Raw genomic sequence first — 18,849 nt, forward strand, 5'->3', positions numbered from 1 at the left:
CTACTATCATATCAGTCATACATTCGTGTTATAACCCTTATTTGCTTACAGTATTTGGCCTAACACGTGTTGCTTCAAAAGTGGTAATATGTTCTTTTCATGCCCCGCCCCTATTTTTCACACGCCTGGATGCACTGACCCGAGAACAGCGGATATCACTTTACTGTTTACTGTTAACTAGACAAAATGATCTGAGATCGGTGCTAATCCTAGCAGCTTGAAGCGCCGTCTGGAATTGTGCCTACACTCGGTGGAGCCCCGCCCCTTTTCTGCACTCTGGCTGCACTGAGCTAACGGAATACGGGTAGTAAAATGGCCGAGAAGCAGAAGCACGAAGGCAGGGTCAAGATAGGACACTACATCCTTGGAGACACGCTCGGAGTCGGCACGTTTGGCAAAGTGAAGAGTTAAGTCGTATGGCTTTTCTGTGGTTTTGCTGACGCTGAAGGGAAAATAGCGTTAAACGTTTGTTTTCGTGGCCGTTAGCCGTTTACTTGCCGGCGGTCAGTCAGCTGTGGAGTTTCAGCCCGACAAGCCACTGTGTGTAAACGGGGTGCTTGCTTTGGTTGGGGCTTCGTTAGCTTGAACAGTTCTGCGGGATAGTTAAACAAAACACTGCTTTCTGACCCAGAATACTGTACTATAATTGATATAGTAAATGTGGCTCTAGATGTAACTGCAATATTAAATGTTACGTTGTAGTATACTGTTTCTGTCTACTCCTGTACCAGGGTTTACTCTGTCACCGCGGGTAGGAGGAGTTTTATTAATGATATATGTACACATTTTGCGTCTCTTGTTTTTCGCAGTCTCATCCTGAGAATCTGATTCAGTTGACTAAGATCAATGAGCAAACCCAGTGTGTGCTTGTCCACACTGTACTGAAATACATAGCATTGGGACATTTATGTATTATGACACTATGCTGTACAGAGAGAAAAGGTGCAAGTGTATGTTGGTGATATAATATAATGTAGTAGCAGTTTGCATGACCTTGAGGAAGCAGTAAGGGAATCTAGATAAAACCAACCAGAGCGACCGGAGAACTCGCCAAACCCTCCCCTCTGTTGTACTGTACAGTCCTGATCTTCACCGCCCCCGTGTGGCCTCCTGGCCTCATAACGCTCCTCTGTTTCTGTCGTAGAGGATGAACTTGTTCTTTACCTTTACATTTGTTGCCGTTATTATCAAACGATGCCGAAAGATCTTAAGTTAAATGTCAGTGTCTTTTCAGTAGAATGATCGGCTAGAGATGTCGTTGCGACCACGCCCCCAGCAACAACAATGGAATGTAGAGCCACGCCCCCACAACAACAACAATAATAACAAAGGATTGTAGAGCCACGCCCCCACAACAATAATAACAAAGGAATGTAGAGCCACGCCCTCACCACAACAACAAGAATAACAACTAATGTAGAGCCACACCCCCACAACAATAACAATGAAATGTAGTCACGCCTCAACAATAACAATAATAATAACAATGGAATGTAGAGCCACGCCCCCACCACAACAACAAGAATAACAACTGAATGTAGAGCCACGCCCCCACCACAACAACAATAACAACTGAATGTAGAGCGACGAACCCACAACAATAACAATGAAATGTAGTCACGCCTCAACAATAACAATAATAATAACAATGGAATGTAGAGCCACGCCCCCACCACAACAACAATAACAACTGAATGTAGAGCCACGCCCCCACCACAACAACCATAACAACTGAATGTAGAGCCAGCCACGCCCCCATAACAACAACAAGAATAACAACGGAATGTAGAGCCACACCCCCACCACAACAACAACAACAAGTACAACAATGGAATGTAGAGCCACACCCCTTCACAGGTTATGAGGCCTGTTTGAGACAGCTGGAGTTACCTTTTTCCAATGAGTAATTTTAAGGTTGTTTTACTTAAAATTACTTAAAATTATTATTATTATTTTCATAGAATTACACATTTTAATGGGCAAGGAGCCACAGGACCTGAGCACTTAAAAAAAAAAAAAGTTGTGTTTATATATATATGCTATGTGTATATGTATGTATATACACTATATGGCTATGTGGACATATGACCATCACACATATGTGTTTGTTGAACATAGCGTGGAGCGTGGCTGTGGGGATTTGTGTTCATTCAGCTACAAGAGCATTAGTGATGTTGGTGAGGAGGTCTGGGGTGCAGTCAGTGTTCCAGTTCATCCCAAAGGTGTTCAGTGGGGTTGATGTCAGGACACTTGAGTTCTTCTACTCCAACCTTAACACACCGTGTCTTCATGAAGCTGGCTTTGTGCACAGGTGCATTGTCATGCTGGAACATGTTTGGGCTTCTTAGTTCCAGTGAAGGGAAATTGTAACTCTACGTACAAAGACATCCTATACAAGTGTGTACTTCTGACTTTGTGGCAACAGTTTGGGGGAGAACCACATATGGGTGTGATGGTCAGGTGGTCATATAGTGTATATTAGAGAAGTAATGGGCCTACTTTCACTACTTGATAAGGAAACACTCTACACAGAACCTTTAAATAAAGTGTACTGTATATATATATATATATATATATATATATATATATATATATATATATATATATATAGATAGATAGATAGATAGATAGATAGATAGATAGATCCAGAGGCTATGAAGGCACTTTCCCGTGAGGACAGCTCAAAATTCTTTCTGCACCAATGCCATGAGATTGTGATGCTCTAAAAATAGCTAATTATTATTATTATTGGTGTCTAAACAGGTGGCATTATAAATCATATTACTGCCTGTGTGGTTTCACTGAACCTCATGGTTTTTTTTTTACTTGGAAGTGAAGCAAGCACATTCAGAGGAACGTTATTTTGCCAAGTAATGATACTATCATGCCTTGCGTTTGCTCCTTCACTTTCAGGTCATATCACACCGTGTTTGTCTTCGCAAAGTCAGGGATGGGAAGCTTAACACTGAAACAATGAAACCTTGTTTCTCATTGTTTTTTTAGAAGCTTAAAGCAGGATGTCACTGACCTCTGGTCCTGTATTCTGATTTCTTTCAATTCAAACCGAACTTTCGCCAGCTGTGTTTGATGAAACTGTTGGTGGTGGTGTTGCAGCTGAGATTTCATCTGTGCACCGGTGTGTGTGTTCGTTTTGCCTAACAGTCGGAGAGCACCAGCTAACAGGGCACAAGGTTGCTGTTAAGATCCTGAACAGGCAGAAGATTCGCAGTCTAGATGTGGTCGGCAAAATCAAACGAGAAATCCAGAACCTCAAGCTGTTCCGGCATCCACACATCATCAAGCTGTGAGTGGAAGAGTATGCACTCACACACACACACACACACTTAAAACCGGAGCCTGAGAAGCAAGTCTGAGAAGCTTCATGGCGAGTCCAAAGCCTATACTGGGAACACTGGGCATGAGGCATAATGGGACGTCAGAGCACCAGGCACAAACACACACACACACACACACACACACTCACACTTACTTAGGGGTTAGAGTTATGATTTTGGAGGTAGGAGGAACCCGGAGGAAACCCTGGAGCTGCGAGGTGGCAACGATACCTGCTGTGCTACTGAGTTGCCTCAAACGTAGGCTACATTTTGTGTTGCATGTGGATTTTATTATGGTTTATCCTCTACACGGCAGCGATATTAGTTCCAACCTGGATGTACATCCACAGGATATTTATACCAGTATAATCGGAGTGAAACGATCAACAAAATTCAAGTTCAATAAGATAAAATACAGTGGTGTCTCGATATGATACATTTTCGATACAGCAAAAATAAGCATTGCCTGAATATGAATGTGCATTAGGTTTCCACATTCAGTTCATTTAAACATTCAACATTATAAAGGTACAATAATTAAAACTTCATAATGACGATCCATTTCAACATTTCCAAAGTGCAAAAGAGCATTCTAATGTAACAAAATGAAACATGGCTAAGCTTTCTCTGGTGAAGCGCAGGGCTTTTCTCATGCTGCTGTTAGCTTGTTGTGCTGTGAGAGTCATGCAGCGCTCTATTTTATAATACTGCACTCTATACTAGTGAATATGAATTTGTCCGTTGCCGCTGTGATTTCATTAGCCCAGTCTGTGAATCAACAATGTCGCGTGTGTGCGCGTCTGGCTTCTAGCTTTTGTCTAGCTTTAGAGACCAACACAGAAGTAGGGTTGTCATGATACCATAAACACATTTTACGATACTATACCAGCTGAAGTACCACGATATTGTGTTAATTCCTAATTCAAATCTACAAAATGAAGCAAATTTACAGAAATACATAGATATAAATGAAAATAGACAAACCGAATTTTCCTCTTTATTAATGAGAATGAATAACTGGCTGTTGGAAAAACTCAAGAACATACAGTTGGCAAGCGACTGATTCAGTGTGCCACATATTTCATCTATTGTTCCCTAGCAATGAAATCATGCAAATGGAAGAATTTAGGTTAAATGAAGTGTCAATAACCGTTGTGTATTCGGAGAAAGCAGTGGGATGTGTCGTTTTAGTGAAAATAGTATTAAGTACCACACGTACTACATTACTTACGGTACTACCGTATTGATGATACTACTGTTCCAAAAATACAGTGGCGTCGGCGGGAATTTGAAGCTTTAGTATCGTGATACTACCGTAGTACCGGTATACCGTGCAACCATACACAGAAGCGTATGCTTAGGAGGCATGTAACACCTCATGTAATATGTGATATTGTATGACGTATGATTGTACTTTATGCAACCTGTTGAATGTACTGTTTGACATGAAGAAGTATGGAGTCGGGAGTCTTGTATCGAACAAAAGAATATGATACACTGTATCGTTACACCCCTACAATATAATATAAAATATTAATATATTGAATATTAATATTAATTAAGTCTTTCTGGACAGTACAGAGATCTGCTATAACATGACAATGAGAATGATTTTCCCCCAGCTCTTTAAATTTAAAGTCAAGGTGTTATTAATTAATAATATCTATAGCTGATTGGTGTAGATCGCATACAACCAGCTTCTAGTTTGTAAAAGCCCCTTAGATTTTCCCATATCCTGACAGTTTCCTGATACCCACTCCAGCAGCTTTTCATCCTCTACCATTCTCCCACATGCTGAGCCAAGCAGATCTGAAAAAAGGCTTTCGTACAGTTTCTCCTGCAGTGAATCTGCTGTCTCCTGTCATCAAAACAGTAGAAAGCTTGCAACGAGTAAGAGGAGACAGAAGCCTGTTAAAACGAGAGCTAGAGCCCAGCCACGACGCTTCACAGGGAGACGGTGTGTGTTCCGAGCTGCGGCGGGAGTCTCGCTGTCCCTCTAGGGGAGACGATATCAAAGATGAACGTGTCAAAGCTCCCGCCAGAGGAGCTACATGTGTTATTGATAGCTCCATTGTGAAAAGGTTCGTGTCAGATCTCATTGGCTGTGATGTCCATTAAATACGCAGTTTGACCTTTAATTATGCACGGTCTCTCAGTGTGCATACAGCAACAGGCAATGCTGCCATTTACTCTCACAGTGACAGCTGATATCAAGGCAAAGATTATTCCTGCTAGATTATGCCAATAGTCTTTACATTGTCATTTGAAATATGGACACTGGGCCTTAATGATCAAGAAGTGGAAGTTATTTTGACTCATTTCTATGTCAATAAAAATAATATAGAATTTTAATAATAATAAACAATAAGCACTAAATCTTCCATAAGCTGAGGCATTCGTTTACAGCTTACAACTATGTGCAGACAGACCGGCTCATCCTCCAGCTCATACTCACTTGACTTGACTTGTTTATACAGCACCATTTCTTTTGTCATCATTGAATAATTTGTTTGTCTTAATTCATGGGTTTGTAGTGTTGTTATTTTTACTATTCGTTTATTAATGCCAATAATGTAAAGCAACTGGTTTTCACAAAATGTTCTTGATGGTATACAGTCCCTGTCCTAGTGAACTAGCATGCGGATGTAGCAAAGCACTTACTGTATATAAGCTTCTCTGGATAAGAGCATCTGCTGAATGCAGTAAACATAATAAGAAATAAGTGTAAAAATAAATTTAAACTCAACAGTATAATCCATTTATGACAGTGCAGCAATCCATCCAAATGATATAATATGAAGTCAATCAAGTCAAGAGTTATGTTAGTGTACTTATGAGTAAATTTAAATGAGCACGTAGGATACGAACTTTTTTCAGAATTTACATGAGTACCAAATTTCTTGTGTAAACTGGGATAACTAGATAAGAGACAGAAAACGTGCATGTATTGTATTGTGATAGTCCTACGGCGTGTCCAACCACTAACAAGCATGTGATGTTCATTATTTTGTTCTGTTGTGTTTTTGGTTTTTCGAACGATTTACACACAAACCCATTTGTATCCGACTTGATAAATGAGGCCCACTGTGTATTAGTGTCCCTATTTACACCAGCTGTTGTGTATTTTTCACCAAAGTTCCAAGTACTTTTACATTTATTGCATTTTGGCAAACGTTTGTATCAAGTTCAACCAACTTCATTTTGTCCAATAAGTGCAAAACACATGAACAAACCAAAAACACAGCCGCAAATCAGGAAACGCAACAACAGAACCAGAAACGCAGCAGCAAATTCGGAAACATGACAGCAAAACCAAAAAACGCAACAGCATTACCTTCGACCAGAATGGGTAGGTCCTTGCTTGTTGCTTGTTGCTGATTGGCTACCGCACACATCAGGCTAAGAGACCACTGAAAATGGAGAGCTGGAGGATGTTTACATTAAGAGGAAACATGAGCCGAAATGAATCTGATGGTGCTTTATTCATGTTTATATATATGAAGGACACTGATGTGATGCCGTTTTAGATTAACAACATTAATATGCGAATGCCGAAACCCCGGCTAAAGGAAGCTGGATTATTCAGGATAAACAATTATTCTTCACTATGCAGACATAAATCGTCTTCACTGGGATAACTAGATAAGAGACAGAAAACGTGCATGTATTGTATTGTGATAGTCCTATGGCGTGTCCAACAAGCATGTGATGTTCATTATTTTGTGCTGTTGTGGTTTTGGTTTTGCTGTCATGTTTCCAAATTTACTGTTTTGTTTTTGTTTTGTTTTTGCGTTTTCTGATTTTTCTGTCGTGTGTGTTTGGTTTGGTAACGTTTTGCACTTACAGGCCAGCGTCTTTTGGGGTTCCACCACAATTTCATGATAATGGGGCTAACTACATAAGAAATGCTCACAAACATACAGCACAATATACGTAGGTCATACCATTTTAACAGGAACTTATGCCACCACTCATGAATATCGTAGAATGAGTCTCAGTACTTGTTGAATCTCTTCAACTACAGTAAATACTACAGCAATTTTAACTGAAACAATATTTACACATTCAATCTTTGCACAGCACTAAGTCTGCTGTAATAAATGTGTGTGTGTGTGTTATGCAGGTATCAGGTGATCAGTACTCCCACAGACTTCTTCATGGTGATGGAATATGTATCTGGAGGAGAGCTCTTTGATTATATCTGTAAGCATGGAAGGGTAAGAATCCCACATTATGCTCTCTAAAGTGTGGAGATGCGGTCCGATTGTGAATAGCAACAAATGGGCTACAGTCAGTAACTGCAAAATGCACCTCAATGGTAGACTATAATGAAATGTCCAGTGCATGGCTATTAAAGGTAAAGTGTACCTTTTTATATAGTTTTTTTTAGACAAGCATTGTGCTAATTTATTGTGCACTTGATCGGGGGTGGGAAATCACTAGCGTGAGCACCTGGGACAAGCAGATTTCCTGTCCCAGCTATTAGTTTTTTATTCGTAGTTCCCCAGCAAACATGTAACGATGCACGCTACATTAAGTGCATTCTTAAATTTGTTATTACATTATATTAGCTACCACGTATTAATTTAACCCCATCGGGTCAGGTTTCTGGGCAACCAAAAAGTGAAACTGGGACACACACTGAAGCTTTTGTTTTGCTGGTGGGCTAGCTCATGAATTTGTCATTTGTCCACCCCTGGAGATACACTATATAGGGTGATTGATGTGACTGACTGATTGATTCATATGAATAATTCTTCGTCACGTTCTCTCTCCCTTCTCTCCGAGCAGGTAGAGGACAACGAAGCACGACGTTTGTTCCAGCAGATCATCTCTGCAGTTGACTACTGCCACAGACACATGGTGGTGCACAGAGACTTGAAACCCGAGAACGTCCTTCTGGACGGCAACATGAACGCCAAGATCGCTGATTTCGGTACACAGGGACACAGAGAGTTGCTAAGCAACTGGCAATTTTGCCATCATCTCTGGCAGTTAGTCTGTTAAGCAGGTCGTTTGGTCATTTAGGAAAGAAGCTGTCAGATCGAGATCGTATTTAGCTTTTTAGAAAGAAAACCCCGGATAATGACAGCTATTAGGGAAAACAGTTCTTAGAAGCATGAATTATAACAAAAGGCTGCTGAAAATCTGTAGGATGTTATTCATCTATGTGTGACTTTTCTTATCATAAGAAGAAGCTACAAGAAAGAGTTGTTTCCTTTTACTTTTACTTTGTTTCACAGAAAGTATCTGTTTTGACCTCTATCACCTTCATCTCCCTCTTGGTGGTCCTCTTTTTTTAATACGCGTGTGCCATGTATAATTTCCTGCTTTGATTATGGGTAGTATATTATAATTTCTACCCACCTGAGCTAGTCCTAGACTTTACATCCTCATTTTAAAAGCATAATCTACATGCCTGTAACTGGCTTGAAAAGAGAGTGTTTTTCATTTTGTTGACCTTTGAACCCAATTAGTTGTCCTTTGCAGTTAGACTTGAATCTTTAAATCAGTCAAATGGAACAGCTTTTTCCTATTATTTTATTGCAAGTTGTGCATTTACAATTTGTACATTTCCTTATGCGTTTTTTTTTAACCAAAAAGTTGGGATTTTTCTTCACACAAAAGGGTAACTATACACCCATATTAAGATCATTACGAAATTACTAAATGATAGATAAAGAAAGAAAGAAAGAATGAAAGACAGAAAGGGAGTACATATGGGAAAGTGGGGGGGAACTTAACCTGCTTACTAAAACTTCTTGTTCTGCATGTTCTGCTTCTAGGCCCCTTATTTTATATATTATTCATTCCATTTCTATTATTTCTCTCAGTTTAGTTTCCCATTCTTTAATCGATGGCACTGTAATAGCCATCCATTTCCAGTGATTTGCTACAGGCAACCTATATGTAATGTACTGCAGTTGTTCTATTGCATTTTGAAGCTTTAAAATGAACAGCTCTTGAGCTTTAATATGTTATAGTGCCCTTTATTTGAGATTAAATGTCATTGTCTCGTGTTTTTAAAAATTTTATATATATATATATATATTTTATTGTATTTTTTTAGGCTTGTCAAACATGATGTCAGATGGGGAGTTCTTGAGAACAAGCTGTGGTTCACCTAACTACGCTGCTCCAGAGGTCATCTCTGGAAGGTAAGAAGTCATGATGTCTGATCTCATATTTTGTATGAAAAACTGACTATGGAATGTGATGTAGCCACTTTTGTGTTACAAATAACTGCTTGGTGATTTGTACACCTGCATTTTTTTAAATGAAAGACTGACTGCCTGATGACTTTTTATTTGATGTATAATAAAAAACCAAAACAATAAATTTTTGTAACTGCATGTGTCTCTGTACTTAATAATAATAATAAAATAAATAATAATGACCAAGCACTCATCTGCTACACTTACAGGTTACTCATTCCTAACTTTATCCGTAACACATTTGGTCCAAATTAATAAGTGTCTTCAATTAAGATGCTGTCTCCTCTTCCACAAGCATTTTTTTGTGGACAATAATAATGAATCAATAGTGTCATATTTATATATGTAATATTGGCCTGAAATGGCCCAAGACATAAATTTCAGCATGACATATTGTGGTTAAATGAAAGTATTAGACATTGGCATTTGACTTAATACTGCTCCTCAATCGAGCTGATATAGCATAAGAATAATGCACTTAAGTCCATGTTCAGAATCACGTGTAACTGAGACATGATTTTGTTTTAGGCAAACTCCACACACAAATCCTGTTCAAGCTCTGACTTGTGCTTAAATCTGTAGTTATATCTGATGTCTGAATACTAATGTACGCATAACTCATCTCTGGCTCCACTATAACTTTTGATTGTATATCAGGGCTATATTACAGTTTATTTTAAGACACTCTCATTATAATATATACTTTTAGCAGTGTAAACAATATTTAGTAGAAGGTTAGATTCACAAAAGCATTTCCTGTGCTTGTGGATCATCTGATATGAGATGTGAGTGCAAAAAGTAGTTAGAAGGCATCTGGCTGGTAACTAACCTCATGTTTTTAAACACTAGATCAAAACTGAAATCAAACACAGAGGTTGATTTTGTTTGTTCTCACAAACACACTTTACCTGTATATTGTGTGGTCCCTGAAAGACTGTACGCAGGTCCAGAGGTGGATATCTGGAGCTGTGGTGTGATCTTGTACGCTCTGCTGTGTGGCACTTTGCCCTTCGATGATGAGCATGTACCCACTCTCTTCAAGAAGATCCGTGGAGGAGTTTTCTACATCCCTGAATACCTTAATCGCTCTGTGGCCAGCCTGCTGATGCTCATGCTCCAGGTGGACCCTCTGAAAAGGGCCACAATCAAAGACATTAGGTTAGACAATCAAAATGTTGATGCCTCAAGACATCATGAAACAACAAGTTTTAAAATCACATTTTAAAAACCCACACAACTTAAACACAACTTATATATACACAAACTAGTAACTCCTAACCCTTTCCGGTGTTGTATAAAGAAGGGGTCGACTGATTGATCAGTTTTGCCGATTAATTGGCACCAATAAACGATTGCTGGAACTATCGTTATCGGCACACCGATAGTTTTTCCCAATTGCATCTGTTGCGGGAGCGGCTGAGAAAGGTCCGCCGTCATTATACAGTACGAGAGCGGCCTCTAAAGGTAAAATTGTTAATGACAGATTTGGTTGTGTTATTTAAAGGGTTTGTTTGTTTTTTTCATTTTGGAGGTCTTTATTTTTATTTGTTATTTGGAGTGTTAATTTTCGGTTCAGTTTGGATGTATATCTTAATTGGCGTTAATATTTATTAATAGTTAATATATATTAATGTTTATATATTTATTTCATTAAAAAAGAACAGTACATTTTTATAGTACAGTCAGTACTGTTTATTTTTGTACTAAAGTTCAGTATTTTACTTAGAGTGTTATGTTTTCATTCAGTGTCAATTTTAAAAACTACCGGTTGATTAATTGGTTATCGGCAGGTACCGCCCAAATTAGTTACTCGGTTAATTAATCGGTATCGGTAAAATCCACTATCAGTCGACCTCTAGTATAAAGTACCCAATAGTTATCTAACAGTAAATGTACTAGAAATCTTACTAGGAAATATCTTCTTATCTTATTAGGAAATAATTTCAGTGAAGGTTACCCATAAGAAAACTACTTGTTGAAGTTTGAAGTCTGAGATATTATTTGTAGTTACGTATCAGAAATACTTGCGTATCAAAAATAGAGAAAGAGAATAAGGATCTTTCTATGATGCGTTACGTGCTTTATCAAAGAGCTGCAATATTCCAGTAATAGAAAGTATCTGGAGAAATTTACTGTAGTAAAATAATCAAGCAAATGTTAAAGTTGACATTTGTACTTAAGCATTTCTAAAAGTACAATAAGTATTTCTCTTTACACTATATGACCAGAGGTTTGTGGACGCCTGACCATCACACGCATATGTGCTTGCTGAACATCCCATTCCAGATTTAGTCTCCCTTTTCTGTTATAATAACCTTCACATTTCTGGGAAGGCTTTCGTCTAGATTTTGGAGCGTGGCTGTGGTGATTTTTCATTTCATTCAGCCATAAGAGCATTAGTGAGGTTCGGCACTGATGTCGGATGAGGAGGCCTGGAGTGCAGTCAAGTGTTCCACTGAATCCCAAAGATGTTCAGTCGGGTTGAGGTCAGGGATCTGTGCAGGCCACTCAAATTCTTCAAGATCAATCTTGGCAAGCCGTGTATTTATGGAGCTCGCATTATGCACAGGAGCATTGTCATAGTGGACCAGGTTTGGGCCTCTTAGTTCCACTGAAGGGAAATCTTAATACTACAGCATACAAAGACCATTTCTTGCATCCAAATTTGTGGCAACAGTTTGGGAACCCACATAAAACTGTGATTGTCAGTTGTCCACATATGTTTGGTCATGTAGTGTCAAGTAAGCAATGTAATGTGTCCAATGGTGGTTATGTGTCTGTGTCCCCTCAGAGAAGATGAATGGTTTAAGCAGGATCTGCCCAGCTACCTGTTCCCGGAGGACGCTTCATACGACAGTGCTGCGGTCGATGAGGAAGCTGTGCGGGACGTTTGTGAGAAGTTTGAATGTGCCGAGGCCGAGGTGCTCAGCAGCCTGTACAGCGGCGACCCTCAGGACCAGCTGGCTGTCGCCTACCACCTCATCATCGACAACCGCCGTATCATGAACCAGGCTAGTGAGTTCTACCTGGCCTCCAGCCCACCTGCTGCCTCCTTCATCGACGAGAACATCAAGCCACACCCTGAGAGGATGCCCCCACTGCTGGCAGACAGCCCCAAGGCCCGGTGCCCACTGGACGCTCTGAACACCACCAAACCCAAACCTCTGGCAGTGAAAAAGGCTAAGTGGCATCTTGGTATCCGCAGTCAGAGCAGACCCTACGACATCATGGCTGAAGTGTACCGCGCCATGAAGCAGCTTGAGTATGACTGGAAGGTGAATGCCAAATAATCCATGCTGCCAAATAATACATTGATTTCACACAAATGTGGATTGGATTTCCAGCTACTTGTTTGTGGATGAAAAAAAAAACAGTGAAATTGTGCTTTATAAAGCATGGACAAGGAACAGCTAAAGTGGCAAAACCTCTTGTGTAACTGGTTAAGGTAGAACATTTCATGTATAAAGAGATGTGGTATCAGATGCTGAAATAGACTGGAGTAAATGATGATGTATTCCAGTTTGGAGTTTAGCTGGTGATAATTTGATCACAGTTTTGTTGTTTGCTCCCCAGACTTTTTGCACAACTAGTTACTAGAAACGTAATGAATGGCATTTTCTTTTGCTCACTTCTTTAAGATTTGGAATCTTTTGGGAAAACATTGAAATCCCATGCAAATGAGATTATTTCAAAATTTGAATTGTAATGTACCAAGGTTTAAAAAATGAAGCACATTACAACATTGAAATGTATTGGTTTGCACAATAGTGTGACCTTTCCTTAAGTTCATCTTTACCCAGTTGGAAAAAAACAACAACAACTGGGGGGGGGGGGGGGTTCCATAGGGATGAGTATGCTTAAAGTGTGTATCTCTGATATGTTGTCCATTCTAGGTGGTGAACCCCTATCACCTGAGGGTGCGCAGGAAGAACCCAGTGACTGGAAACTTTGTGAAAATGAGCCTGCAGCTCTATCAGGTGGACAACCGCAGTTATCTGCTGGATTTCAAAAGCATTGATGGTATGTGCTCATGCATTATGAGTCCACGATGTGTTGATTTAAGTTGAACATGTGAGTTGAACATCATATTCATAATATATTATACATTATATAAAAAAATGAAGATTATTTCTCAAACAGTCTTTACAGACACCAACGAATATATATGAGTGTTAGGAGTGTCACCATTTGAATAAAACAGATGCCGTTAAATGTAAGAAAAGTAATGTCAGGTGTGTGAGATGTATGTTTAGATGCATGTTTTAGCTTCATAAAACTTTTTTTTAAACGGTTTTGTATATTTGACTCCAGATGTCCAGATTGAGCAAATTGGATCTTTCTAGGTTTTCCACTCTTCTCGATGGAAAGTTATCAGACACTGTTATCAGCATTGATGTACTGTCTGGTGCAAAAGCTAACTCACGTTAACTCAAAGTAGAAAATATAAACTCTTAAATGTACTTAAAGAATGAAAGTAAAAGTACAAGAAAGATTCAGAGAAAGTAAAAGATCTCTGCCTCAAATCACACATATTTTAGTTACTGATGGTAAATTAGTGGCCATTTCACCAAGGAGCAGGGTTAACAAGCACAGTTTTATTCCTTTATTATGTAGCAACGGATTACAGTGATGAATATCACGTCACATTCTTGCTGTCACACCTGTAAAATTCAGATTTGTTTGAAATTGAACAACTCCTTGAAGCTGTCTGATGTTAAATAAAGTCACATATTGATGTGCTCTGGTACTATGTGTAGCTCTATCCACATGTCCCTCTTCATAGTACGGGTCACTTGGGCACTGTCTGGTGAAAAAGCAATATAACTTTCCCAGAAATTTTCAGAAAAGTGTTTGTGCTTCCCAGATGACATTATCGAGCAGAAATCTGGCTCATCCACACCTCAGCGCTCCGGCTCTGCTGCAGGTCTTCACCGTCCCCGTCTCAGCATCGACTCGGCAACCGTCGCTATGGATATACCACCGCTCAGCAGCTCACTGCCATGTTCTCTACCGGGCAACATGCCCGTTCTGGCACCACGACAAGGCAGCCATACCATGGACTTCTTCGAGATGTGTGCCAGTCTCATCACTACACTGGCACGCTGAAAAACACACACACACACACACACACACACACACACACACACTCATTTACGCACAGTAACAGGTATCTGTAGATAGATTAGGGGGTTAAATCACATGACCTCTGTAGATTCAGCCACAAATTAAATTCTCACACAGACAGTTAGACATGATTATAGACATGATGCTTGCTGCTATACTGATGGTTCAGTTCATTGTAGCAGTACGGCATTCTGGGGCCTTTCCAGGTTTCAGCATGCTTCATCCATTTTGTTTTTATACGCATAACATTTTGATAATATAATCTATTTATATTCTCTTATCAATCAGTTTAGTAGCTGAGTTGCTGGTTGATTGTAGTGACATACCAAAAATTAAGTTTATATGCATTCAAAGAGAGGGTGATTATACATTTATTATATATTAGATTATTTATTTTTTAGAGATATTTTATGGTATTTGGTTATTTTATTTAAGTATGTATTAGTCGAGTGATGAATTAATTGCAAGTATTCTGAGGAATGGTTTGGCAGTTTGAGCGTTGAGAGCATGACAAGCATGTCAACAAATACGCACCATCGATGTCGTAGAGCACAAAAGCGAGTGCCGACGTGGCTTTGCTTCGAGTTTGAGTAGCAGAAGTAAGTATGCAGTTCCTAGGATCTTCCATCTGTAAGTAATTATAGATGGTTACCTTCAGTGCAGTGCCTTTTCTTTTAGCTGCTGGATGGTGTTGTGCTGTTAACTCGTATATTAATGGAATGTCCAGTCAGAGACACGGATAACTCAACACAGCGCCACAAGCTGAAGAGAAAGAGCGAGAGAGTGATTGAGTGCTGTGCTCAGCACCACATACTGGCCTTGATCAAGGAGAAAATGTAGGGGCACATCCAGAGAGAGATTTAGAGTCAAAGGAAGAGACATTTAGAGTGAGAGAGAGAACAAGACAGACAGGCCAAAAGAAGAATAGTGGAAGAGAGATTTAGAGCCTGAAAGTAGGATAGAGAGAAATTGAGGGGAGAGAGATATACAGTGCCCTCCGAAACTATTGGAACAGCCAGGGCAATTCATTTGTTTGTGCTGTACACCAAAGACATTTGGGTTTCAGATCAAAAGATGGAGATGAGATAAGAGTTTAAGATTTCAGCTTTTATTTCCTGGTATTTATATGTAGATGTGTTAAACAACATAAAACATAGAATCTTTTGTATCAGACCACCCAGTTTTTAGGCAAGGAAAAATATTGGAACATGTGACTGACAGGTGTTTATGGTTACCCAGGTGTGTCCTGTTAGACTGATTGTTTAAACAATAAATAGCTCTTAACATCTACATTAGCTTTTAGCCTTCAGCTTCACCTCATATTCATCTTTTGATCTCAAACCCAAACGTCTTCAGTCTACAGCAAAAACAATTGAATTAGCCTTGCCGTTCCAATAGTTTCAGAAGGGACTGTAGAGAGAAAAGGAAGGAAAGAGAGAAGGAAGTGATGTACAGTAGAACAAGCAACAGAATGCAGTTTTACTGCATTTTTTTTTCTAGATATATGATACTGTATTGAGCGTGAGATGGGGTGTATTTGGTGACATTTGGCAAAGAGATTAAAGCCATGAGCATTTAGGAGTTAAAACCATTCAAAGCTTCCTCTGATGCCTTAGAAGCAACATATTATATTGTGTCTGATGATTTATGCTTCATTGTGTGAATGTATACATGTGTGTGCAGATCTGTTAGACGTGTGTATCTTGTTCCTCTACTGTAAATGCTGGAATGTTCAGAGCCCCTGACAGCATAGTTTTCTAGCAGGGGCTTTGTTTACTTCTGACCTGATGACTTCAGAAAGAGGACTTGGGAAATTCAGGAAGGTGATCGAAAAATGTCATGGTTTATCGTGCCAGCTTGTGATTGGGCTACTATACAGAACCACAGCATGAACGTTTCTTAAATGATTACCAAAATGTTTTGTTTTCTTTTATCACACATAAAAAATAATTCTTATTTATGAATACATTATTTAAAAAAAAAAAAAAGAAATATTGATAAATGTTTTAAATATTTTTGGCGGCCTTCGAAAACCCCTCAGAGGGTCAAATGTGGACATTTATATATTACATGAATATAGTTCTGAAAACTACAAGTTTTGTTCTGTTGGCTAATTTACCTGTTATTAATGACTTGGGCCATTGAAACATTTTAAAACTTTGTCCATTATTGTCTGTACAGAGTGTATAAGTTCTCTTTTCTGAATTACGCATCTGTATTAATTCCATTTTGCAGCATAAAATCCTCCAATGTCCTGATCAAATCGTGAGAAAAGCACACTAACTAGCAAGGTTTTAGACATCTTTCAGCAGACTGAATGTTTACCACTGCGTTTTTTAAACCAGCCCCTTACCCAGCGTGATCTTTGGAGGCAGACAGCTATCGTTAGAAATTAACCTAAATAAAAACATTTCCACATTGGTATTTACATTCCGGCATTCAGCAGGCGCCCTTATCCAGAGCGACTTACATTTATCTCATTTATACAGCTGAGCAGTTGAGGGTTAAGGGCCTTGCTCAAGGGCCCAACAGTGGCAGCTTGGCAGTGCTGGGATTCCAACATCTTAACCACTGAGCTATCACTGCCCTTTGGTTAAAAAAAAAAAAAAGATGTTTTCCTAAAGTAGAGATTTATTATTGGTGGACAAACTCAATTTTGGACAAAACCAACTTTTTCGTCTATTTTCGAGAATTCAGCTTTAGCTGAGTTTTTTTTTTTCTTTCTAGAATGCCTCACATATATTCTTGAATATCCTATTTATTTTTCTAGAATTGTTTTAACACGTTAGCACATGGTAAAACAGTTGTTCTTCTACCACACGAGTCGTCTATGCTGGGGATTTGTTCTGTAGTTAATGCCTTTGTGGATGAGTTGGTCTTCCTGAATCTTCCTGGCCTTCTGTTTTGTACTGCACTGAATTTGAAGTGGCTTTTGGTCAATGCATGGCGTTTGTGCATCAGTGTGTTTTTGTACCATGTTAGATGTACTGTATTGTTACACAATAAGGCTGCAGTAAATCAATGCACCATCCATATCTGAATGTTAAAGAAACTTCAAGCATGAAAGTGCTTAGATGGAGTGATGAGTTTGCAGAAGGATAAATATCCTTTGATCTTTGGGGAGTGAACAAAGTGCAGACACGTAATATTTTTGAACAAGGAGCGGATGTGTTTTATTGTCAGTGGGCAGATTGTGCCTTATTGTGTCTGTAGTAAAAGTCTCTAAGCTACATTGGCTCTCTCGTAGAACCTGGGAGAGTTTGTTTCACCTGGTCATGGTGCTGCTGGGGTGTTGTCATTTTTGACTAAGCTGTTGATTGCAAAATGTTTAGAAAATTGATGCCTGTACTGCTGAATATGCACCATTACCCACTGAAAATCGATTCGTAATGACAGAGTTGAACCAGTTTTGTTTAACAGATCATTTTCCAAGACGCAAACAAGTTTTGTCATTATTTCACAATTCCGACACAATGTGCAGTAAACACTCCAAACGGACACGAGTAATATTCTCTGCATGGCAACCGTCCAAATCAGTAATCGCAACCAAAGTGTGTTTTTGCTTCTCAGTCGGGCCTTGTATAAGCGTGTGTACATAACATACCTGGTGTGGAAAAGCGAAGTCAGTGTTATGTGTGCGATTCACTGTCGACGTGCGAGTTTGCACGTTTTTGTTTTTTTTTTTCCACAGATTATGCACTGCATGTTGTTCTCATTTGCACTTTATTATTTATTGTACAAAAAAAGTAAACAGAATGTGTATTGAGCATATAAATGACAATATTGTCTTGTGGTTATTGGGAAATCTAAATAATTTCATTTTAGCAGTACAAATAAATATGGTTAAGATATGCTAGGATAGATTATCAAAATGGCTTTACATGCATTTTAGTGTTTTTATCATTATCTGGTTGCCAAGTACAATCGTTCTCAAAGAAGCAAAACTATACCTTTATGTGTAATATAAACTGTTTTACATTTTTTTAACAAGTAACCATTATCCAAACACTGAGACAGTCTAAAGCAAGTGAGACATACACCACACACATTTAATAATATAACTGTACATGGATATAATACTATGAAAGCACAACAGGAATCAATCCATCTTTCTGTCGGGTCAGTCCATCTCAAGTGGTCCAATAACTGTAAAGTTGGTTGCTTGACCATTTTTA

General features: G+C 39.0%; 1 protein-coding gene across 2 annotated transcripts; it reads left to right on the forward strand.

Annotated features, from left to right (window-relative positions):
- Nucleotides 1-68: 68 nt before the first annotated feature.
- prkaa2 (protein kinase, AMP-activated, alpha 2 catalytic subunit) lies at nucleotides 69-18,450 on the forward strand. 2 transcript variants are annotated; one of them, XM_053614027.1, is made up of 9 exons: nucleotides 69-406; nucleotides 3,163-3,304; nucleotides 7,459-7,552; nucleotides 8,127-8,271; nucleotides 9,406-9,493; nucleotides 10,484-10,708; nucleotides 12,342-12,825; nucleotides 13,444-13,621; nucleotides 14,415-14,493. In XM_053614027.1, exons 1-8 carry the CDS (start codon nucleotides 313-315, stop codon nucleotides 13,615-13,617), a joined length of 1,446 nt encoding a protein of 481 aa, XP_053470002.1. In that variant the 5' UTR covers nucleotides 69-312; the 3' UTR covers nucleotides 13,618-13,621; nucleotides 14,415-14,493. The 2 variants fall into 2 exon arrangements, with proteins under 2 accessions (XP_053470002.1, XP_053470001.1); XM_053614026.1 differs by having other exon boundaries at nucleotides 71-406; nucleotides 13,444-13,570; nucleotides 14,415-18,450.
- The last annotated feature ends 399 nt before the right edge of the window (nucleotides 18,451-18,849 follow it).

Source organism: Ictalurus furcatus, chromosome 25, assembly GCF_023375685.1.
Source record: "Ictalurus furcatus strain D&B chromosome 25, Billie_1.0, whole genome shotgun sequence".
In the NCBI taxonomy this organism is placed as follows: domain Eukaryota; kingdom Metazoa; phylum Chordata; class Actinopteri; order Siluriformes; family Ictaluridae; genus Ictalurus; species Ictalurus furcatus.

What these genes read in the sequence shown, in the direction of transcription:
- prkaa2 (XM_053614026.1), top strand. Translation starts at nt 313, where the DNA reads ATGGCCGAGAAGCAGAAGCACGAAGGCAGGGTCAAGATAGGACACTAC. An exon ending in CACGTTTGGCAAAGTGAAGA is followed by an intron (nt 407 to 3,162) that starts GTTAAGTCGTAT and finishes TTTGCCTAACAG; the next exon opens with TCGGAGAGCACCAGCTAACA. An exon ending in CGCCAAGATCGCTGATTTCG is followed by an intron (nt 8,272 to 9,405) that starts GTACACAGGGAC and finishes GTATTTTTTTAG; the next exon opens with GCTTGTCAAACATGATGTCA.